The sequence below is a fragment of the Sciurus vulgaris genome (genome assembly GCF_902686455.1).
Source record: "Sciurus vulgaris genome assembly, chromosome: 4".
Taxonomy (NCBI): Eukaryota; Metazoa; Chordata; class Mammalia; order Rodentia; family Sciuridae; genus Sciurus; species Sciurus vulgaris.
This window is the reverse complement of record NC_136464.1, coordinates 27,106,364-27,124,440: the sequence shown is the minus strand read 5'-3', so window position 1 is coordinate 27,124,440 and position 18,077 is coordinate 27,106,364. Positions and strand designations below refer to the sequence as shown.

Below are 18,077 nucleotides of genomic sequence, written 5' to 3'. Positions count from 1 at the left end.
ATCCAATTTCCCTTCAGGAGAGAATGCCCCCCCAAATATTCTACGACACAGTGCTTTTCTCTTTCATCATCTCCCTCACTTCACACTCAGCAGTGTCCTACATGCTACTATACATATACTCTCTCTCTCCCCTGACCTGATCATAGAATGGGAGTTCTACTTCTGTGACGCTCTGACAGCTGAGTATGAATTTTTAGAGTTAGAAAGGACTTTAGAGGTCATTCAGTCCAATTTCCTCAATTTGAATAAGAAAACCCCACACCCCATTATACTCCACCTCATCCTAGTTAGTTACTAAGCTGGGATTAAAACCTGGACTCCTGTTTGTAGTGTTCTCTCTACCATTCCATTAAGAATAAACAAAGGAGGATACCAGAGCAAGTTGAATATTAAAGGGACAAAAACAGCTTACTATAAATGGTGTGCTTCAGGTTATTATTATGTTTTTGGTTCCCCTTTTCTGTTGGTCCTCCACTGCTTATTAAAGCACAGGTGTTTAATACCTCATTGTTACCTTCCTACTACTCTCAAAACTGGAGGATGCCTAGTAGCTTAGCTCAGCAGGAGCCACCTCAGCAGACCCTCTCATCTTTCTATGAGCCTTTGTCTCAATCTCCCCTCTCACACATCTCTTTTCCCTTCTTTGTTTCCTCTCTAGTATCTCTCTTTGGTTTAAGGACATAATTACCAACTAAAACTATTCTTAATTTGCTAACTCAGGTTTGCCTTCTTCAAAATTATGTTTTGCACACAGAATGTGACTGGATGTGGACTTTACAGAGAGCCTGATCCCGTTTTTTGGTTTTTTTTTTTATGCAAAATCAGAACCAAAACAACAATAAAAATGTGTTTCAACAATTACTAACCAGGTTTATTCATAAGCTATTATATAGAGCTTTACACAGGGCTTAGACAGCAGGCCAAAGAAGAATATGCCCTCATGTCATGGACAGTTTCAAGGACAGCAGAGAACTGGCACTCAGGCTCTCAGTAGTGCCAACACATAAGCAGTACAAAACTCATGCTGGCTTGTTCCTGGCTCACCCCACTCCACACATACACATTTTTAGAAAACTGCCCTTAATCCACTTGTCCACTTGATGCCATGTGGGCACATGACCAGTCAAACTGTTCCAAGGATAGTCACAGAAGTAGCAGTACATAGAGGCAAGAGTTAAGATAACTATAAAAGATAAGGTGTTGGTTGTATAAACATAGTACTGTTAATTAGTCAAATGTCTATAAGAGTTTACTATCAAGTACAGTACATGTTGTAGCCACTGTGAAGATAATGAGTGAGGAGATGTACTTTTTTTCTCTCTCTCTTTAACCCTTTGTTTATCATGTTTCTCTTGTTAAGTAATAGTTTTTAAAAGCAATCAGGGGACTAGGGATATAGCTCAGTGGTAGAGTGCTTGCCTAGCATGCACAGGGTCTGAGTTCAATCCCCCAAACCATAAAATAAATAAATAAAGGAAGCAGGGGATAAAAGGGTGAAGCCTCTTTTTCACCAAAGACCTGACTCATGGCCTGAGAGGTTTCCAAAGAAGGACATTATATTACAAGAACTCAATACCGGGTAAGCAATGGGTGCTAACTCCTCAAAAGAGAATGGCATAACTTGTGGAGAATATTCTTTCGGATAAAGGATAAGCTTATTCAATCTCATTGTGTACAAGATCTTCCAAGCCCTAAGAGACAATGCCTACAGGCTCCATACCCACAGTCTCAGGAGTGGACTACCCCAAAATACCAATGCCAGACAGACCAATCCTACAAGAAAGCATCATTTCCTCCCAGAGTAACAACTAGGGTTAATAAAAAGCTCACAAAGAATATCTCAAACTTTCCTCCTTTCTACTGCCTTCTACCACCTACTTTACAAAGAGACACTTAACTACAGAAATCACCTGCTTTAAAGCTCATTCATCTCTTCAAAATAAAAACCACAATAGTCATAAATGATAAGAAAGGTAACATTTATTAGGTACCTCCTGAGTGCTAGACATTATGTAAAGCACTTGAAGTACACTATTAATCACAGAACCCTCTAACTATCTAATGAAGTAGGTATTATCATTCCCATTTTAAAGATGAGCAAACTGAAATTCAGAAAGGTTAAATAAGAATCCTACCCCAGCACCGCAAAAAAAAAAAAAAAAAAAAAAAAGAATCCTAGCAGTTTGGGAGGTTGAGGCAGGAGCATGGCAAATTCAAAGCCAGAATCAGTAACTTAGTGAGGCCCTAAGCAACATAACAAGACTCTTGTCTCTAAACAAAGTATTTAAAAGGGCTGGGTATGTGGCTCAGTGGTTAAGCGCCCCTGGGTTCAATCCTCAATACCAAAAAAAGAAAGAAAGGTTAGTGCTAAATCACACTGAGAAGAAGGTTGACTTCTTCTGTTGAGGTTGGTAAAATTGTACTGGTTCCACTTAAACTTCAATTAAAATTTTTTGTTGTTGGGGAAGAATGAGCTAGCTATATAGAACTAATATCTACTTTGCTATCACAAATCATTTGGTCAGAATACCAGTAATCAGTTCCTTGCATATAAAAGTGGCCAAGGGAAAAATCCTATGAGCTCTGCATCCATCTCTCCTCTAAGAGTCAGGATTTCACTCAACTGGCCTGCAACACTTTAACCTGCACATTCTCAAAATAGATGAAGTAGAATGCAAGGAATCAGACATTTTGTACACCGTATTTATTTATTTATTTATTTTTTATTGCAAACAAATGGGATACATGTTGTTTGTACATGGCATAAAGGCATATCATTTCTGTAATCATAAATTTACATAGGGTAATGTTGTTTGATTCATTCTGTTTTTTCCCCCCTTCCCCCCACCCCTCCCACCCCTCTTTTCCCTCTATACAGTCCTTCCTTCCTTCATTCTTGCTGCCCTCCCTAACCCTAACTCTAACCCTAACACTAACCCCTCCCTCCCACCATTATGTGTCATCATCATCCACTTATTAGCGATATCATTCGTCCTTTTTGAGATTGGCTTATCTCACTTAGCATGATATTCTCCAATTTCATCCATTTGCCTGCAAATGCTATAATTTTATCATTCTTTATGGCGAATAATATTCCATTGTATATATATACCACAGTTTCTTTATCCATTCATCAATTGAATGACATCTAGGTTGGTTCCACAATCTGCCTATGGTGAATTGAGCAGCTATGAACATTGATGTGGCTGTATCTCTGTAGTATGCTGATTTTAAGTCCTTTGGGTATAGGCCAAGGAGTGGGATAGCTGGGTCAAATGGTGGGTCCATTCCAAACTTTCTGAGGAATCTCCATACTGCTTTCCAGAGTGGCTGCACTAATTTGCAGCCCCACCAGCAATGTATGAGTTGTACACCGTATTTATAACAGCATTATTCACAATAGCCACAAGTAACCTAAGTGTCCATCAACAGATGAATGGATAAATACAATAAGGTATTTATATACAACAGAATATTATTCAGCCTTAAAAAAGGAAGGAAATTCTGACATATGCTACAACATGGATGAACCTTAAGAACACAATGAGGAAAATAAGACAGTCACAAGAGGACAAATATCGTATGGGTCCACTTATAAGAAGTATTGAGAGCCGGGCATGGTGGCACACCTGTAATCCCAGTCGCTCTAGAGGCTGAGATAGGAGGAACGCAAGTTCAAAGTCAGCCTCAGCCAAAAGCGAGGCACTAAGCAACTCAGTGAGACCCTGTCTCTAAATAAAATATACAAAATAGGGCTTATGTGGTTCAGTGGTCAAATGCCCAAGAATTGAGAATAATTAAATTCAGGGAGATAGAAAGAAGAATGATGCCTAAGGGAAGAAAGGAATGGAGAATTAGTATTTAGTAGATAGAGTTTCAGTGTGGAATGATGAAAAAGTCCTGAAAATAGAAGTTGGTAGTGGTTGCATAACAATGTGAATGTACTAAATGCCACTGAACTGTATACTTAAATGTAGCCACAATGGAAATTTTTATACTATTTGGTATATTTTGATAATTTTTTTTAAAAAGTCAATGTTTTGCTTTCCACCAACTACCTTAAATCCCACAAAAATTTCAACCCACATAACCTCTGCATATTGGCTGGCTGATACATCATGGTACACTGTACTGAGTATAGGGCCAAAATACTTCCTTATTGATGGGTAAAAGGAAAGTGACCAAATATATTCAATCAAAGAGAGTCCATGGACTCTTGGGCAAGAATGTAACTCAAAATGAACCCTACTGCAAGGCAATATAATTAGTCTTCAGAATAATAATCCAAGCTCACAATCAAAGATAACAATGTTCTAAATATCAGCAAAACCCTATAAAATCCTCCGGATTGACTTTTTTTTTTTTTGGCAGGGTCGGGGGTTACTGGGGATTGAACTCAGGGGCTCTTAACCACTGAGCCACATCCCCAGTCCAATTTTGTAATTTTTATTTAAAGACAGGTCTCACTGAGCTGCTTAGCATCTCGATTTTGCTGAGGCTGGCTGTGAACTTGAAATCTGCCTGCCTCAGCCTCCCAAACTGCTGGGATTACAGGCATGTGCCACAGTGCCCGGCTCAGGACTGACTCTTAATCTTTGCTGTCTCATCTACTGAATGAGGCCCCAGATAATTGATTCCCAATACTCTTACCCTGAACTGAGTGAAAAATATAGATGTTTTTGAAGTAAAATATTTCAGTTATTATATTTGCCATTAAATATGTTAAAGTTGTAGGAAGGTGTTTCATAAATACTCATTTCTTTTTTTTAATTTGTTCTAATTATGCATAATAGTAGAATGCATTCTGACACATCAAACATAAATGGAGTATAACTTCTCATTCTTCTGGTTGTACTTGGTGTAAGAGTTATACCAGTTATATAATCATTTATGCACATAGGGTAATAATGTCCAATTCATTCTACTACCCTTCCTATTCCCAAACCCCCTCCTCTCCCTTCACTCCCCTCTGTCTAGTCCAAAGTACCTCTATTCTTCCCTAGTAACACCAATCCCACTGTGATTTAGCATTCATGTATCAGAGAAAACATTCGCCCTTTGGTTCTTTGGGACTGGCTTATTTTGCTTAGCAAGATATTCTCCAGCTCCATCCATTTACTGACAGATGCCATAATTTCATTCTTTAAAGTTGAGTAATATTCCGTACTGTGTATATATACCACATTTTCTTTATCCATTCATCTGTTGAAGGGGACCTAGGTTGGTTCCATAGTTTAGCTATTGTGAATTGAGCTGCTACAAACATTTATGTGGCTACTTCACTGTAGTTCATATATACTCATTTCTCCATGGAAAGTCTTCCTACCAGGCCCCTTGAAATCTTAGTTTCTGAGTCTTTGGTCAAGCACTGCAAATTGACTACAACTGCTGCCTCTGTTGACTTGGTACTAGATGCAACTAGCAGTCTCAAACTTAGCTTCAGTCCATGTTCTCTTCCTTAGGGCATCATGTGCATCATATTTAGTGAAATGCTATGAAAGCTGGGCATGGTGGTGCACTCCTATAATCCCAGTGAATCAGGAGGCTGAGGCAGAAGGATCGCCAAGTTTAAGGCCAGACTCAGCAACTAGCGAGGCCCTAAGCAACTGAGCAAGATTCTGTCCAAAATAACAAAACAAAAGAAATAGGGATGTGGCTCAGTAGTTAAGCACCTCTGGGTTCAATTCTCAGGACCAAAATAGAAAGAAAGAAATAGTATTACAAAACTATGTACAAATTAAGACTTTTCTGCATGCAAATGCAGGTGGAATAAAGGATAGTGTGTAGTATCTAGGTTCTGGGAAGCTGAGCCAGGACAAAGTATGTTGATGATTCCTTAAGTCCCCAGTAAATCCCCAGAGTCGGAAGCAGTCAAACTAATTTTAAAATAGAAAGAGTTAAAGCTGGGTGCAAGGGGGCATGCCTGTAGTGTCAGCTACCTAGCGGATGAGGCAGGAGAATCACTTGAGCTCAGGAGTTCAAGACCAGCCTAGGCAATGTAGCAAGTCTCCATCTCAAAACAAAATAAACAAGAGTTCAGTATCATCCCTCTAAGAAGTCCTGCCACCTTAAGACCTGCCACCTTATATAGGCACCCATCATCCCACAAAGAATCTTGTTTTTTGAACTGTTCCTAGCATAATATATCCTCCACAATAAGGACTTCCCCCAATTTTTTCCTATCCTGCTTTGAATTGAGGGAGAGGGAAAGAAAGTAGCAACAAAGTGTGCTGCCATGTAGGAGAAGAATGAATAATGGATATGGGAACTTCTCCAGGACTAAAACATGTCCACCTCGAGGTAAACCAGGTGCAGAAAGGAACAAGCCAACCAAGGGAAGACGAAATTAAGTGGTAGCTCAGGTGCCTGCCTCAGAAAAGCAGGGAGAGGCTTAATAACAAATCAAATGAATGACATAAGATTAAAAACAGGAAGGAGACAGAAAACTTCCAGCAGAGCACAAATAAATATCTCCGAAGAATCAGGTCAAAGAGATCTGTCTGTTTAACTAGTTTTTATATACTGTGATGAGAAAGAGAAAGCAAAGGCAAGACTCAGCCAGATCCCATTTTGTGGTCTGGCATGAAGCTGGAATGAAGTGCCACAGAACCCAAATCAAAACCTGCTCATTAGGGAAGATGGATAACTTTACAGTGACTGATGAAAGGTAAGTATTAGCATCTCACTTGCATAGGAGACAGAAGTCAAGGAACTCAAAGGACAAGCTGGAAATAGTACAAGTATAATAAGCTAATGCCACCAAAACCCCAGAGACACTATAAACTCCAACCAATTCCAGTATCTCCAGACAAAATCATCAATTACCCAGGGACAGTGCCAGTAATCAGCAGGCTCATTGTCAACCAGCAAAGTGGCACAGAAAGAACTCAGAAGCCAATACCTGCCAGGAGAATCATTTAAAAATACACTAGGTGGCTTCTCAGAATACAGACATCTGTCTGGCTACAAACCTAGGCACCTCACTGACACAGAGGCCAATGACTCAAACAAGAAAATGAAATGGCTTTGGTTATGTGTTCTTGAGCTTCTCCAGGTAAACAGAACATACAAGTCAGTATGTCAACAGCTCACATTGCCTAAAAGTTCCACAACCCTCTAACTGAACCAAAAAAATAGAACAAATACTTTCTTTAAGTGGAAGTCAGGTTATGCCCTTACCATTTTCCTTGCTGTTGATATGTTTCTACTAAAAGAGAAGTTAATGTTCTCAACCATCTCCTATTCCCCATTTACTTAGGGACAAAGTAATCCTCTTTTTTACCACCCATCCTCTTCTTTATCATGAAAATGAGCTTTTATAAGAAAGTTCTCAGATCTAGAGTTTGGGGAACATAGGAATCTTGTGCTGCTGTCTATACCTAAGCATGCTCAGCAGTCACGGCCTTCTTCTAAGGCCCTATACCACTAGCTTATTTTTTTCAACATTGTCCAAATAAGTAAAATTCAAAAATCACCTCCCTTTCCTCACCTTCTGGTACTGAGTATTGAACCCACAGACTCTACCGCTACACTACACCCCTTGCCTAGCCTTCTGAGTCACTGGGATTACAGGTGTGCCCACAACACCCAGGCAAAAATCACCCTTTAAGAAATCTAATGGATGCAAGGCAAGGTGGCACACACCTGTAATCCCAGCAGCTTGGGAGGTTTGGGCAGGAAGATCATGAGTTCAAAGCCAGCCTCAGCAATTTAGTGAGGCCCTAAGCAACTTAGTGAGACCCTGTCTCAAAGTAACACATAAAAAGGGCTGGGGGCACTGAGGTTGTGGTTCAGTGGTGGCTTCCTAGCATGTATGAGGCATGGGTTCGATCCTCAGCACCACATATAAGTAAACATTAACAACTAAAACAATACTTTTTAAAAAGGGGGGTTAGGGATATGGCTTAGTGATAAAGTACCCCTGGGTTCAATCCTGGTATGAGGAAAAAAAAAAGAAATCTAGTGGTCAATGTGACCATGTCTACAACAGCCATATGATGCAGAACTGAGAACTTTACTTTCTGCCAAACTGAAAACTGAAAAAAAGACCAATATCAGATCTATTTGCTCACTAGAAACCCAGGGAAGGATGATGCCTTCTCAAACCAAACTATATGTCCCTAGTATAGGCAGAGCAAAGAAAGCATAGCTACTCCTTTCCTCACCCCTTTTATCTGACAAGATGCTGATGGGCCTTAGAGAGTTGACACTTCTATGGATAGGAAGTGATTTCATGTGCAGAGAAAAGAACAAAAAGCAATTTTTCATTTTTAGGAGGGTTTGCTTTGTTTTGTTTTGTTTTTTGTGGTATTGGGGATTGAAGCCAGGGCCTTGTACATGTGAGGCAAGCACTCTACCAACTGAGCTATATCCCCAGCCCACTTTTAGGGGCTTCTATGTGGGAATCATCTTCTGCCTCTAACAGGCTAAAGCTGTTAGAGATTCTAATCTTTTGCCTCTGCCAAGTTTCTGAGAGAATGAAAGAAAGAGAACAGTTTAAATTTTGGCTTTAGCCAAATGTAGTGATCTGAAGGGGAAAAAACTTCCTGGCATTCTTTTTCAGTCCTTGGGCTTTCTATACTGTCACACACACTTTTCATAACTAAATTACAGAAAAGCTCCTGTATTAGAACATTCTAACTTCCAGAAGAATTGATTAACCAGAGAAGAAAGCAGTCTTTTGTTTTTTTGCATATGGAAGCTAAAGCAACCTTAATCAAATACATTGAGACTGGCCTATATCTTGTGATATACTTCCCTAAAATCAGAAAATTTAGGGAATAAGAAATAACATTTTGAAAAGCAATTTTAAAAACAAGATAGCAGGAGCAGCCGCCAAAATTCCTTTTTCCATCTACCCTATCTAGCATTTTATTGCTATGCTCTTTCCCACCTGGATACCCTTTTAAAACTAAAAGAAGCAATATTGTAGTTATATAAGATATTACCCTTGGAGGAAGCTGGGTGAAGGGTACATGAAACTCTACTACTATTTTTTTCTACTACTATTTTTGTAACTTCCTGTAAGTCTATAATTACATCAAAATTAAAAGATTAAAAAAAGAAACTAAACTAGCTGGGTGCAGTTGGTGCATGCCTGTAATCCCAGTGAATGGCAGAGGCAGGAGGATCACAAGTTCAAGGCCAGCCTAGGCAACTTAGAACTGTCTCAAAATTTAAAAAAGCAGAGGGGCTGGGGATTTGGCTTGGTGGTAGGGCACCCCTGGATTATTCCCAGTGCCACAAAAATAAAAAAGAAACTAAACTTTAAAAAGTAGATAATTAAAAATTCAGAGGATAGCTTCTCAAAATGAGGAGGGGCTGCCAAATTGCCAAAGCTATACCTATACAAGAATTGCCAGATAAATCCATGGCTCAAGTCAGTCTTTCTCTTGAAAAATTTCAAGCCTATATAACGCCTGCAGTATAACAAGCTTCCAAAGAAAGGCTCTCAATTCCCAGTCTCAAAATATACCTAACCATGAAGACACAGGCTTCTGCCAGTAATAGGAGAGCCAGCAGGATCCAGAAAGCTGTGACACTCTCTGGGTTTTCCATTTTTCCCAGTAGGTATCTAAAAGGTCAAACCATGTACAATGTCTCTATTTTTTACAAAGCTGAGAATGCTTTGGATGCTATTTTGCACAGTGAAGCTGAACAGATTGTTTTGGGGGCTTTGGGGACTTTTCTTCCTGCAAGGAGGCAAATGTTGCCTAGTGATCTGCATCTGAGCAGAGGAGTCAGGAACTCTAAGTTCTAATCGTGACTGTTGAGTGTCTGGGTCCATGATCCTCAACAAGTCACTTAACCCTTCTATATCTCTACTCCATTCCCCAAAAAACAGGGATAAAAATAATGACTTACCACCTAGGGAATATGACAGAGTGAAAGGGTAAGAAGGACTGGGATCCACAGATAAATGTTGAGTAAAAACATCAGTATAAATCTGCTTTTAAATCAAACCATGTGCTGGGCATGATGGTGCATGCCTGTAATCACAGTTATTTGAGGTTTAGAGGAGGATCTCAAGTTCAAGGTCAGCATCATCAACTCAGTGAGACTCTATCTCTAATAAAAAAGTTTTTATAAAAGCCCTAGGAGGCTGGGGTTGTCACTCAGTGAAAGAGCACATGTGAGGTACTGGGTTTGATTCTCAGCACCATATAAAAATAAATAAATTGATTAACGGTATGGTGTCCATCTATAACTAAAAAAATATTAAAAAAAAAAAAAAAAAAAAAACACCAGGGATGTAGTTCAGTGGCACAGCACCCCTGGGTTCAATCCCCATTACCCCCCATATACAAACACACAGAAACCAATTCATGTTTTCTGACTTTGTAAAATCATACTATTTAAATGCAGGCTGCCTTTCTGATATCACTCCTGCCTCTAGTGGAAGTAAAATAATATAAACCCAGGAGGCTCTGTTCAAGTAGTTCCCTTTCCAACAACTGCAGGCTTCTCTCTAAACATTCTGTTCATTCTTTGGTTAATGGCTTAGAAACCATCAGTTTCCATTTTTACGTGGTTAAAAGCAATCCATGCATCTGTGGGTAAAGTTACAAAGAGACAAAGGAAAGAGAGATTACCTACAACTCAAATAAAACTAAGTTGGATGGTTGGTCCTATCAAAGGTGATGAAATCAGCTTGTCAGAAACATGACAACAACCATCCTACTGGGTTTTATTATGGATATTATGAAGCCCAAACACAACATTCTGCTTTAGGGGAATGATGACTAATTACTAATGGAAATTCTTCATATTCATTTTTTGAAATCTTTAAATTTGTTCTAATTAGTTATATATGACAGTAGAAGGCATTTCTGCATTTTGATAAATCATACATAAATGGAATATAATTTCTATTTTTCTGATTGTACATATTATAGGATCACATCAGTTATACAGACATATATGTACAGGAGGTAATGATGTCTGCTTCACTCTACTATCCTTCCTACTCCCACACCTCTTCCCCTCCCTATTTATTCATTCAAATATTTTCTGAGTCCCAATTAAAAGTCATACAGACTGATAGGGATAAAATAATGAATAAAACATAGGCCCTACCCTTCAGGAACTCTATTTTTTTAAGTTGCAGATGGATGCAATACCTTTATTTTATTTATTTATTTTTATGTGGTGCTGAGGATTGAACCCAGTGTCACACATGCCAGGCAGGTGCTCCACTACTAAGCTACAACCCCAGCCCCTTAGCAACGTTTTGAGAGGAAAAACAGATATTTAAATAAATCACTGTACAAATGTACAAACATAGCAAAACAATGTGATGAACTAAAACAGAAGTCCAAAGTACTATAGGAACATACAGAAAATTAGATATAGTGAGCAAAATGGTCTACAACCTCAAGCAGTTCAGAAAGGAAATTGATAAACATCCCCAGTAGGAATGCAGTATGACCAGAAAATAAAGAAAAAAATATATAATTGGACACTAAGATGTCATATGAGAATGGAACTTGTTGGGAGACTATGGAACATAAAATTAGGACAGGGTTTTTCACATGGGATTGTGGATGGGCTTCAGAAGGTACAGGGACTCCTTGAAATTACATGCAAGATACACATGTGCAAATGGACATTTCTCTGGAAATGAAGAGCAGAGTTAAAGAACTGTTCCACTAGGATCTTACCCCAAAACCCATTTTTCTCTATCAAAGGAGAGTTTTAGAATATAAGCTTTTCCCCAAATTAGGAGCTGTCAGAGAAGAGCTTCCAAACTTGATAGAAAATAATTATTACTAAATAGGAAGGTAATGTAAGACAGGCAGGACTTCTTCCTTTCATATTCTAGTTCAAGTTAGCCTAAATATATTTCTTTACATACTCAGATACCATGGTGACAGGCATCATATAAATAGACAGGAGACAGTAAGGAGTAGGTCAGGGCTTTTTATCTGTAAAACAGTAGGAAAAGCACATCAGGCAAAACTGAACCTCCAACTAATACAGCTAGTTCCCCCTCATCCATAAACCACTCCTGGGAATTCATTATGGAAATCTGGGGAAACTCTGGCTATCTTCCCAACAATGACAAACAATTGTAGTCAAACAGCACTGGAATAAAAATCAGCACTTGAAGTACACTGACACTACATGTTCAATTTCCAAATGAAAAAAGGCGTTTGGATACTGGCTGATTGTATCTAGATATCAAAGGACTCCTGTGTGTCCAATCTAACACATGCCTACTATTTAATTTAGAAATAAAATTCAGTTATAGTTTGCAGTACATGCATGGGCAAGCATATACCCACAAAAGCATATTTTCCATGATGAATTTCACACACCTCCCTCATGTCCAAAAGTCTAGAAGGCAAAGAAAGAGTGAAAACATGGGCATTCCAACATAAGAGGGGTAGTTCCAGCCAAGCAGTGGGTGGATCTACAATAGCCACATTTGTATTCACTGAATGCAATATTATACGTTACTGTGGGCTCTGACTGCAGTGGATGCAGTGTTGTATTTTTCAGCTTTCATTAACACCTGCTGCTCTTCATCTCACTGTACATTCCACGTATGAATACAGAGAGCCAGGTTCCAGGATGGCTCACTCTGTTTATATAGGAAAAGGAGCTAACCTCTTTCGGTACAGAACTCTAATTCAAGTATCCATGCCTTTGGAACAAGCAGTCACTAAGGCTTCATTAACACTTATATACACCTCCCATCAACCCATCAAGGGCCTCAGAATGCAAACCAATCAGTCCTGAGATAGCACATGATTGCAAACAGTGCTGAACATGAGAGATGTTCTTGAAAACAAAGTCAACCAACCAACACAGGATAAAAGATGGTCATCTTCACAAGTTACTAGCCAAAATGGTAAAATACTAAGAGTCATAAAAGATTAAGATAAAAGACATTTTAAAATTTCTTTTTAAAAGATAATCATCTGGCTGGGCAGAGTGGTGCTTGTCTGTAATCTCAGCAGCTTGGGAGGCTAAGGCAGGAGGATCACAAATTTGAAGCCAGCCTCAGCAACCTAGCAAAGCCCTAAGCATCTTAGTGAGATCCTACCTCAAAATAAAAAACAGGCTAAGAAAGTGGCTCATTGGTTAAGCCCCCTGGGTTCAATCTCGGATGGATGGAAGGAAGGAAGGAAGGAAGGAAGGAAGGAAGGAAGGAAGGAAGGAAGGAAGGAAGGAAGGAAGGAAGGAAGGAAGGAAGGAAGGAAGGAAAGAGACAGGGAGGGAGGGAGGGAGGGAAGGAGGGAGGAGGGAAGGAATGAAGAAAGAAAAAAGGAAAAGATAATCATCTGGCTGGCACATGCCTATAATTCCAGTTACTCAGGAAACTGAGGCAAGAGGATCAAAGTTTGAGGTCAGCCTTGACAACTAAGCAAGACCTATCTCAAAATAAAGAGGGCTGGGATGTAGCTCAGTGGTAGAGTGCTAGCATGCACAGGCCCTAGGTTCAATCCCCAGTACCAAATAAATAAATAATTTTTAAAAATGATAATCAGTTTCAATAAAAATGATAGCAATGCATTCTGGGGTTTATGACACTTGTAAAAATAAAATGTAAGATGATGATAGCACAAAGGACTGGAAATATGGTTCACAACGATAAAAAGATCAATTTAACAAGAGGACAGGGAATATAAGATGGAAGGAGGAGAGCAAGAAGAAGCCTTGGGGATCTAGGGGACAGAACAGGGCATGAAGAGAGCAATGTGGAATAGGACAATGAAAAAGAGGACAATGGATAATGAGGATGGAGAAATGCCAGAGAGATCACAAGGGCGAGAGTTAGGATAGTCAGGACAGAAAGGAAAGATAATAGGAAAAAAGAGAAAATGAAACCAGAAGCGGGGCTGGGGAGATAGCTCAGCTGGTGGAGTGCTTGCCTTGCAAGCACAAGGCCCTGAGTTCGATCCCCAGTACCGCAAAAAAAGAAAACAAACAAACAAAAAAAAAAAAACAGAAGGGACTCAGAAGCAGCAAGCAGAAACAACTACTACCCACCAATTGTTGAATACTACAATGTATAACTTTGTCCCAGTTATGGACATAAACTATTTGCATTTGCTCTAACTCCTATGACTATACCAAATACGCTGATTTGCATCATTTTTGTGTTTTCTCTTTAGTTCTAGACTTTTAGAGTCAATCATATTATCTATAGGCAACAATAGGAGCCCTTTATATCAAAAAGAAATATTGCTAAGAAACTCTACTAACTTTAGTCTTTTCAAACTCTTTTTTTGTTTTTTTATTTATTTATATGCTATGCTGAGGATCAAACACAGTGCCTCATACATTCTAGGCAAGCGCTCTACCACTGAGCCACAACCCCAGGCCAATCTTTTCAAACTCTCTTGATCTCTCTTCAGCACTTCTGACATCTTAATCTCAAGTTCTCACACAATCATACTCCTCCCTCCTAAAACACCAAAAGGTCACTATCGCCAATTAGCATGATTCTCCTGCTCCCCTCCCCCTCTTCACCGCCATAGGCAAAAAACTGCAAAAACTTTGCTAATCCATTAATTAAATATCTCTACTTCCCATTATGGAAGACTAAATTTAGATAGCCAAATTGGGTTGGGAGGAAAGCATGTGTCACAACAAATGAGATGAATTCCATGGAAGGGGGCTGGGTTACTGGCCTGTTTCTTATAAAGCCTCTGACATTAACATGCCCTCTTCTGCTCAGAATACAGAGAAACTCCCCCATGGGTGGGGCAACCATTCATCACTGTTATCATCTAAAGATGACTATTGTACCAGGTCACAAGAGCCACAGGACCTATCAGCAAGCAACTACTTCAGACAACATGTCTTCTCTGCTTTCCTAAAACCTCCAATTTTATCACACAAAAGAAAGGGTGGAAAGTCAGCATTAATTGCACCCTTAGAAAAGAGCCACTTCCCGCCTGCGCCTGCGGGGTAGCAGTGACTTTACTGGGCTACCAAATGAATATAAAGACAAAAGTAAACACTGTAATTTGTTGTTTTGTCTCTGGCACAGGGGGAGTGGTAAAATCCACACTGTCTGTAAACAGTAATAATGCCAGATGTAACAAAAGATCAGGATTCCCCCCATCTCTCCACCTCCATCCCCACCCCCTCTCCCTATGACATTCCTCCTGGATTTCTCATCTTGAGGAAACACACAGAAGTTTCCCTATAGTCCATATGCTGCTACCAAATGGAACAGAGTAAGAATCCAAGTTTGCACTGACTCCTCCTATCTTACACAAAGGAAGAATCATTGGAACTCAGGAAATATTCGATTGTTTCTATCAGGTGACAAAAAAGAAGGAAGAGTAGAGAAAGTATGTGACATGACCAGGTCTAGATTAGAAAAAGGCTGAAAAATAAAAATGCCAAAAGGGATAAATGAAAATAGAAGCACCCTAAATAAACTACAAGGTTACAAAACCAAAAATCTGCCTTAAGCCCAGTTCAGGTACCGCTGAAAGGCATAAGAAAAGAGGATGAAGTCAAGAGGGAAGGTTACCTGACCAGAGTTCCCGCCAGGTGTAATGAAGGCGAACTCGACACTTCTTCTGGTAGCAAAGCAGTTTATGAACTACCTGAATGCAGCGTCTGGAACCAAGAAAGAGAAAAATGGGTAAACCTGAGGATACAGTGCAATTCACCACAGATACCACTTCTTTAGTGGGGCACTAAAGACACTGGATCTGAATACGTACACATGCAAAAGAAAAGAACATACACATTCAACTCTTCTGGTAAATAAATCTCAATCTCTCACTCATGGTCTCTCTCTCCCCCTCCCTCTCTCTCTCTCTCTCTCTCTCACACACACACACACACATACACACACAAAATGCTTGTGCAACCCACTTCCCTTGTCAATGGGAAAAGGGGGCTATAACCACTTAGAGGTCAATAATTACTCAGGCGCCACCGATACCTTTCCCTTGAGCATCATTCCAGAGGGGAAAGGGGAAAAAGAATGTATCATCATTACTCTATTGAAAGCTTTATATTCAAAGATCATGAAATACTTTGTGCCCTAAAAACATATATAATTATAATGTACCAATATATAATAATATATTTTAAAATAGAAGTTATTAATTTTTAAAAACAAAGCTTAAAAGTCACAGGTAAAATTAGAAAGGAAAATACTGATAGTCTTTACTTCCTAAAAATACAAATCTTTTCCCTGGTTAAAAAAAACAAACAACAACAACAAAAAACTAATAATTAAAAGTAACAGGTAAGTTTGTATAAATATGTCAGAATTGATTCTACTATCATGTATAACTAAAAAGAACAACAACAAAAAAAAAAAAGCAAAAGACAAACAGCTGGGTGAGGTGGCACATGCCTGTAAAGCAATGCAAGAGGTTGAGGCAGGAAGATTATAAATTCAAGGCCAGCCTGGGCAACTTAGTGAGACCTTGTCTCAAAGTAAGATACAAAAAGAGATTGGGAATGCAGCTCAGTGGTAAAGCACATCGGGCTCAATTCCCAGTATAATCAATCAATCAATGGCAAACAATAAGCCAGGTATGGTGATGAATACCTAGAATCCTAGCTACCGGAAGGCTGAGACAGGAGGATCACAAGTTTGAGATTAACCCTTGCAATTTAGCAAGAGTCTGCCTCAAAATATATTTTTTAAAAATACTAATTAATAAAAAAAGGTTGGGGGCCTAGTCGAGTAGGCAGGATGGAAAGATAAGAGGGGAGAGAACAGAACAAAGATGACCCTAACCTATAAAAGATGTAGGGTGTGCTCACTTCTCTGGGACTGTAGAACATCAGCCGTGGCCCCCTTCTCCCTCCTGGGAGAAGTCTGTAGTATTACCTTTAAATAAGACCTGCTTAATATGCTTGCCTTGGTGTGCTTCTCTAGTGTTCAAACTTCAACATTTGAGGAAGCAGAACTTGTCACTGATAAATGGTGGTATCAGATTTAGAGGTCCCACCAAGACCTACACCAAGAGTCAACCTGAATCCAGGGAACAAGAGAACTTCTCTAAGGAGTTTTACAACTCTGGGCCACCAGACCCTCCAGATCAGGGAGATTGATGAGACCACTGGAGGATGAAAAGCCAATCAGTGCACCTGCTACAGAGGAGGGAAGCCATCTCATCAAGGAGACTCCTACCAAGGGAATGGCAGGCATTAAAGGAGCTAAGAAGCTGCTCTCAAGTTCCCCATGAGTGACCCCTGTGGGAATTCAGCTGACTCTTTAACAGACAGGAACAGGTCAATTTGACCAGCTTGATCTTAAACACCTAGCAAAACAGTTAAAACCAAAACGTAGCCATTCTTGGTCACTTAAAAGAGAAACAAGAGTTAAATGTAACTTAAAATGTATACTTCTATTAGACCCTCTAGAATAAATAATGACTGGGAAAAAAAAAAAAAAAGGTTGGGAATTTAGCTCAGTGATATAGTCTTTGCCTATCATTCATGAGGTCCTAGGTTTAATCCCCAATACAACAAGGAAAAAAAAAAAAAAACGGCAAATATGGGACGTTATATTTACAACCATTCATGAGAATTCATGATCCAAGGCAAAGTGGTTACCAAATCATTTGTTGAATTTTAGAAACTGGGTGCCATCTCCTGTTTGATACAGTTGTCATTAGCTAAATGATGCCCTATTTGAGCTATCATTTGCTTAGTCTCTACAAACTCTTCCATCAATTTCCCCATGAAATTCTCATTAGATCCCCAGTGCTATAGCTTTGTTGTAGCTACTAAGGGTGCCTAATTGCTGCCTGCACAGTACGTCCCTGGGTGCCAGGTCTTCTCACATAGGGAGATTCTAGACACCCTGCACCTTGGCTCCTGTTGATAATGCCATCTGACATCACTAAGTCACTCCACAGCAGTAATAAGGTGCTAACCTATAACCCCAAGCCCTGCTGCCACCACTCTCTGGTTCATTCAAAGTCTATCCACAGGGTTGGGGTTGTGGCTCAGTTGTAGAGTGCTTGCCTAGCATGTGTGAGGTAATGGGCTTGGTCCTCAGTAGCACATAAAAATAAAGGTATTGTTTCCATCTACAACTACTTAAAAAAAAAAAAATTTATCCAAAGCCATACACACTATTCCTA

General features: G+C 39.5%; 1 protein-coding gene across 4 annotated transcripts in view; it reads right to left on the bottom strand.

The window, feature by feature from the left end:
* ARMH3 (armadillo like helical domain containing 3) overlaps positions 1 to 18,077 on the bottom strand; it is a 192,774-nt gene that overhangs the window by 105,132 nt on the left and 69,565 nt on the right. For all 4 annotated transcript variants that reach the window (XR_013763503.1, XM_079137949.1, XM_079137948.1 and 1 more), the window contains exon 20: positions 15,494 to 15,582. Coding sequence is in view for 3 of the 4 variants with exons in the window: in XM_079137949.1 (XP_078994075.1) it covers positions 15,494 to 15,582 (89 nt within the window). In the remaining variant the exon portion in view is untranslated. The remainder of the gene's footprint in view (positions 1 to 15,493; positions 15,583 to 18,077) is intronic.